The sequence below is a fragment of the Syzygium oleosum genome, unplaced genomic scaffold, assembly GCF_021117445.2.
Source record: "Syzygium oleosum isolate NSW1041296 unplaced genomic scaffold, Sole_v2.1 Sole_v2.11, whole genome shotgun sequence".
NCBI classification, from domain to species: domain Eukaryota; kingdom Viridiplantae; phylum Streptophyta; class Magnoliopsida; order Myrtales; family Myrtaceae; genus Syzygium; species Syzygium oleosum.
Window position 1 is genome coordinate 5,278,240 of NW_026607495.1, and position 6,807 is coordinate 5,285,046.

At 41.0% G+C, this 6,807-nt stretch overlaps 1 protein-coding gene across 1 annotated transcript; it reads right to left on the reverse strand.

The window, feature by feature from the left end:
* Nucleotides 1–560: 560 nt before the first annotated feature.
* Nucleotides 561–4,011, reverse strand: LOC115664254 (G-type lectin S-receptor-like serine/threonine-protein kinase At1g61370). The gene is made up of 7 exons (XM_030586205.2): nucleotides 2,697–4,011; nucleotides 2,521–2,622; nucleotides 2,118–2,335; nucleotides 1,833–2,043; nucleotides 1,504–1,741; nucleotides 958–1,045; nucleotides 561–863 (listed from the first exon to the last, which is right to left on the reverse strand). Exons 1-7 carry the CDS (start codon nucleotides 4,009–4,011, stop codon nucleotides 561–563), a joined length of 2,475 nt encoding a protein of 824 aa, XP_030442065.1.
* Between the last annotated feature and the right edge of the window lie 2,796 nt (nucleotides 4,012–6,807).

Here is a 6,807-nt window from a genome sequence, read left to right on the forward strand (position 1 = left end):
ACTACTCCGATTAGACGAACAGTGGACGTAAATCCTCACCGGACGTTACGAAACGAAGTTTGCTACTGTCCATCTGGAAGACGAAAAAGACTAAAGGAGGACTTTCCTGCTCCCCTGTTCTTTTTCAGCTTATTATTCAAACTTGAAGAAAAAGTTACAGGAACTGCACAGAGAGTATTGCCAAAAGGACACTTAACAAGACATCAACTTCACAGAGAAATTCTAGACTATGCTTTCACATGAGAAATATGGTATCAAGTTTGACAACAAAAATAAATGCATGATCTCATACCAATTCCACAGTGAAGGACACGTCAACACCTGCAAATTCATATTAAGATAATCCCGAAGCAAACAGACCTTCCGAGCTGTTGTGCATCCGTGCATGCATAGAAAATATCCTACTAGACAGCTAGCAACTCAGAGCCCCTCACTATCTCTATGCTTACATCATATATCCATATGAACGTGCAACTACAGACTGCGTATTCAAGCCATTTAATTTGATTGACACTGAGCCCTGGAAAGATGAATTGGATAGAGAAAATGCATATGAAAATTCATCTTCCTTCAGCGGTAGTAATGGTGATGGTATTCCTGGACCGGATAATTTTGTCTGGTGATTGAACTTCGTGGCTCGGCGAGCGTTCAAATAAAAATATTGGTTGCTTTGGCTGTGGAATATCAGACTCCCCACTTAGCATCAGAACCACGGCCGACATGTTGGGTCTATCTGTGGCATGGTCCTGCACACAGAGAAGCCCTAACTGAATGCATCTCATCACTTCTAATGGCGAAAATGCATCAGCAATGGCTTCATCCATTAGCTCCAATCCTCTGCCTTCACACCACAAGTGCCATACCTGTAACAACTGGTCAATTGTTAGATTGTCCCAAGGATTACCGATGGTTGAAAACTGAATGAAGATATTAGTTTGAGTTAGATCTCACACTTACATAAGCAAGGAGATTGAGATGCTGTCCATGGTAACCTAAACTTGTGTTCTTCTTGCTGCTGATAAGCTCCAATATCAGTACTCCAAAGCTATAAACATCAGATTTCTCAGAAAATATCCCACCCATGGCATACTCGGGAGACATGTAGCCGCTGTATGACTTGGACATGTTATATTCTTGTACTAGGATGCCATCATCATAATAAAGGTATAAAAACTTATACAAGTGGAAGGTTCACGAAATGCAGTTCAAACAAAAAACCATAGACTCAAGGACGATGACATGAGAGGTCACCAAATCGACAAGTACTGCTTTTCTAATACCTTTTAGCATTTGTATTATAGAACTGGTCTATAATTACCTCAGAACGAACTGACTTATTGGAACCAATGGATGTACATGGAAGAGTTTTCTCAGTCATATTAAAGGACAATAGTCGGAACATGCATGAAGGGTAAGGTGAGCCCACTAAACTGCTAATCTGCTGTCTAGGTTACAAATTGCCTCATGAGTAAGAACTCCTAAGACTGATGATAGAAAGCTTACAGTGTCCCCACAACTTTGTGAGTATTTACCAAAACTTGAGTGCCTTCGAACATCCGTGCCAGCCCAAAATCTGAAATCTTGGGATTCATCTTTTCATCCAAGAGAATGTTACTCACTTTCAAATCTCGATGTATGACCCTGAGGCAAGAATCACGGTGGAGGTAGAGCAGCCCTCTTGCAACTCCCTGGATAATGTGGAAGCGTACGCCCCAGCTTAGTTTTGCCTTCTCTTTTGAATCTAAACAAGGTAGCAAACAGAAACAGTATTGAGTTTCAGTTCCGTATTTTGTTGAAAGCTGGAAATAAGTTCTTCAGAGAGTGAGACAAACCGAAAAGAAAGGCATCCAAGCTCTTGTTCGGCAAGTACTCATACACTAGTATCTTTTCTTCACCTTCAGTGCAGTAACCGACAAGTCTCACCAGATTTCGGTGTTGAAGTTTGGATATTAGAAGGATCTCATTCTTGAACTCTGCTATGCCTTGGCCTGAGCTGCTCGAAAGTCTTTTCACAGCTATCTCCTTACCATCGTTCAGCTTTCCCTGTTTTCAAATGAACATAACTATCAGATCTTGGATGATCTCTGTATTTCCCTTGGAGAAGGCTTTTTATTTACCTTATACACAGGGCCAAACCCTCCTTGCCCGAGTTTGTTTTTCACGTCAAAGTTGTCTGTCGCAAGGAGTATGCTATCAAAATCATAAACCGTTAATTCCAATGCATCACCTTGCTTCATTTGCTCTTTCCATGCACTTTCCCTTAGCAATTCCACTGATCTGTTGGCTGTGGCCACTGACTTAAGGACCCTTGGGATTGTCATTTCCTTAAATTTCCCTGATTTTCACAAACAGAATGAAAACAACTGATAATAAGTATGAGAACATGAGAAGCAACAGTGTTTCTATTGTAGTAATTGCCAAGCTTCTGAAGCCATGGTTTTACCAATCATACATGATTCTTTTGTCATGGTAACATAAAATCACACTTAACCCAGCAATAAACTGCACATCTTTTATTACCTGTCCACTTGGAGAGACCATAGACTGAAATGCCAGCTCCTAATAACATGATGACAGAAATAGTACTTAGGCTGATGATGAGTTTTGTCTGCTCAGGTACACCTGAACTGGGAAAATATATTATAAGAACCACGGGCAGTGCAAGATTAAACACATATTAATTCAAACTTTCCAACCTTTATCCGCATCCACAAGCCGAATAAATAGATCTTTGCCTTCTGTGGAGAATTGCTGAGTATCTATGATATTTTTACACCAAGCCATACATCCTATAGTATCCACATAAGAAAAGGCCAAGCACGAACAGTTTCCTAGGCACCAACTTTGACATCCTTCTGCATCAGCTATGTTTGACAAATAATCTGCAGAATCAGGTAATTTCATATGTTTCATTTGCCAGAACACATCTTTTTCCACAGACATCGAAGCTGTTGCGCTTGCGGATTTCTGACAATTCAATTCCATTATCCTAATGCACCCTCCGGTCCAGTTTCCTCTATTCCATTCTTCATCTGACCTGGGTTTAAACCCTTTTAAGCATCTGCATATAGGTGAACTAAATGTGTCGCAAACTCCAAAAGGGCCACATGTTCCATAAATTTCACAATGGTTAGCTGGTGCTGGTGCTTCCCAGTTTGTTGACCATCCATCACCCCAACGAACAAACTTTATAGATCCTTCTGATGAGATGAAAACATATCCAAAGAAGGAGTTGTCATAATTATTGATGGAATAATATGACGTTCCCTGGTCGATATTTTGCACTAGCTCATAGCCACTCAGGTATGTGTCCCTCATGGTCGGTATTCCAATGAACTTGGATTTATCCCACTGTCCGCTTCTCCAGTATGGACTTGATCCAATCCAAGCGAAAACCTGAGGTGGTATCTCCGATGTCACTCCGAGGACAAAGCTTCCGGAAGATGGATTATCTTCACCTTTCCAGGAAATCAAATATTTTTTCTTTCCTGTTTTAACGTTTACTCCAATCTTCATGTTTGGCAGGAGAGTGTCGGTTGGCTCATCGAAGCTTTCCCATATTTCATTCGCGTTCCCATCTTGAAGAACAAGGTTTCCAAAGTCTGAAAGCACTGCTGCAGAATAATTCGACTTTGCCAGGACATTAGTAGACCAAACAGTGTTTTGTTGCCCATCAAGAAGCTTCAGATTTCCATCTCCGCTAATTATTAAACTCGCAGATTGATCTTTGTGTCCAAGTGGCTTGTCCCTGTTGGCCACCCAGACAACTCTGGAGGGAGTCATGTTCTTGTACCATATTCCTACGTACTGCTTGGCTGATCCATGTGGTGTGAAAAACCCGAGCTCGAAGATTTGACTACGAGAGACAAGGGTTTGGTTCTGAATGAGTGACCTTGATGCAGTTATATTGTAAATTGTGCTGCTTTCAAGAGCTTGAAACAGGGAGAAGACGAGCAAAGAATACACAAGTACACAGTCATAAGAACAATGATGAACAAATTCAAGAAGCATTTGTGAAAAATGCCCTGGGAAATTTCACCTGTTGTAGGCAGGTAAAAAAGGACAAAAACGGGATTACTGTGAATCAAGGCCTGTGAACCAAGCCTATAGTGTTTAGATCCTCTGTTCAAGTGCATTCACTGAATGCCAGTATTTCATTGGGATATTGGTATTTTATGACCAAAGAGTTTCGTTTGGGAAAAGTAAAATGTTTTGAGACAGAGCTGTAGCTCTCACCAGCGATCATTTTTAAAAGTATAGCCTCCACGACCCGCTAAGGTTGGGCTTTTCTGCTACACTTTTTCCCACGTTGACGCGGTTTCGCAGGTAATATTTGGATCTTTCTGAAGCAATAGAAGTATTTGTCGTTTCTTTTCCTTTTTCCTTATAAATGACGAGGATATCGAGACACTCAGGATTTAGGAGATTGAATTCATCTGCTGAACTTGAATGCATCCACTGTTCTTGTTGTATACAAGAATAGGGTGATGACTGGCAATATGGCACTTGATATTCGTCCTAAGCCGAAAAACCTAAAACCCATGATGATATTTTTGCAAGTATATACAAGTTTGTGATATTTTAGATTTCGCTACAGAAAATTGCTCAGGACTTACAGAAAGGAAACCATCGCACTCCCCCGTTGCTTTTACTTTCTGTCTGCTTTGACTTTGTTGGTATGCTTCAGGTTTTTTCTTCTCCTGAAGTTGGTTCTTCTATATTCAAATTGCTTCTAATTTGGGTTGGGTTGGGTTGACCATTGATCACTTATAATTTTTGCGCTAATTGCGTTTGAGTGAAGTAAAGTTACCTCAGAGTTAAATGTTCATTCAGGTTACTTTGACAACCGCCCTTCTTTCTTTCGAATTTTCATTTAGGGAAAATGAAACAATGATCCACAAATTTGGTTCAATATGCAATGTCTTCCCTAAACTTTTAATTTATTCAACGTGATCTTTTAACTTTGATCCAATGTTCAATGTGGTTTATAAACTTTTAAACAGTTTCGTATAGTCTTTGGATTACATTGAACATTTACCAATAGTTCAAAAATCACATTAAACAAATTAAAAGTTTTGGGATGAAGTTGCACATTAAGCTAAAATTCAGGGATTACATTACATAAATTAAAAGTTCAAAATGACATTATATATTGAACCAAAGTTCAGGGACCATTTGTTCTACTATCCCTTTCATTTGACTTGTAGAATGTTACAGGCTTGCAGCAACAAGAGGTGTGAAATCTTCAATCCGATGTCGCTTAATTACGCATTGTTGGACTTGATCGGCCTCGATAAGGCACTAATCAAGAGGGTAAAGCCCATCTTGCCACATTTGACCTTGGTTGATTTTTGGATGATTGCACATTAATGTTCTTTGTCCATGATTATCGTTCTATGTTTATTATCCTATAGTTTAGCTTCTAATGCAACTGCTAGAAGCTTAGTTTGGGGAAAGACCAAAATTTGGTCTTGTTTTAATAGGGTTGGGTGCCACTTTTGGGGGAAGAGAGGGGAAGAGGCCAACTTGGTTGGTTTCTAGTTTGGTTCCCCTAGTTAGTCCCTAACTAAGTACTTGAGCCTATTTCTAGTAGTCATGATTACCCAAGAGTGAGACTTGATGGAGATATTTCAAGATGGCTTCTTGTCCATGAATTTGCTTGGTTTGGAGCAAATTAACGAGCTAGGCTAGGCTTAGTGGTTAAGCCATTAATGTACTTGCATTATTGGAGTCTTCTTTCAAAATCACTTAAGGAGAAGCCTTCCTCATTTCTCTCATTTCTCTCATTTCTCACTCTCACTCACTCTCATTTCTCTCTTTCTCTCCCTCCCTCTCTCCCTTCGCGCCACCATCACCGCCAACCACCACCGCCACCATTCGCTACCGCTTGCCGCCGTGTACCGCGCCGTCCACCGAGCCATTCGCCGTGCCGACCACAGCCATTCGCCACCATCTTCACTATCCGCTCATCACCACCCATCGTTGAGCCCCCTCACTGTCACCTCACCGCTGCCGCGCCGTCCGTTCGTCACTGCTGCCGTGTCGTCCGCTCAACACCATCGTCATTATTTCGCCGTCGCCTTTAGTCCGTCTTGTCTGTAGCAACCAGTTTCGTAAGTAGTTCTTTTAATCCGTGAATAGGACGTTATTCTATACACGTTGGACTTAGGTTTAGTCTTGTTTGAGCTTGTTCTATCGTGTGTGTGGCTATCTTTGGCTAGAAATGGTTTTGGATGGATTATGTGGTTATAGAAGGTTAATTGGAACCATCGTTGGGTGATGCTATGCTTGTCTTGCGTTATCTTGCTTGTTCTAGGAAGAGGAAGCCCATGTATTAATTTTGTATGGTTTGCTCATGAAATGCTTCCCATTTTAGTGCATCATTATGTGTGCGAGATTTTGGATGTTCTAATCGTGTGAGCATGAAATACTCTTGCATTAGCCTAAGTGAAAGACAATAATTGGCTTGAGTGCTTGATATGCTTGCGTGATCACATAAATGGTTCCGTACCCGTATGATTGCGGAGGACGATGCTCGATGGGTTTCCGATGCCAAATGAATTTCAGTTGCTGTTCACGATAAAGGTCGGAATGATGCTCTTAATTGAATGCCGTTTTCGAGTGAGGTCGAGACATTGCCGTGCCTAATGGGGCGGGACGACACCCGATTACGCCAGATGACCACCGATGCAAGTGTTGGTCATGACCTTGAGTGGTTGTAATAATCAGAACATGTGTAGATGCATTGTGTATGGTTATGTGATATGAAGTGTTCTTTATTACTATGTGCAATTGTTGCATGCCAAT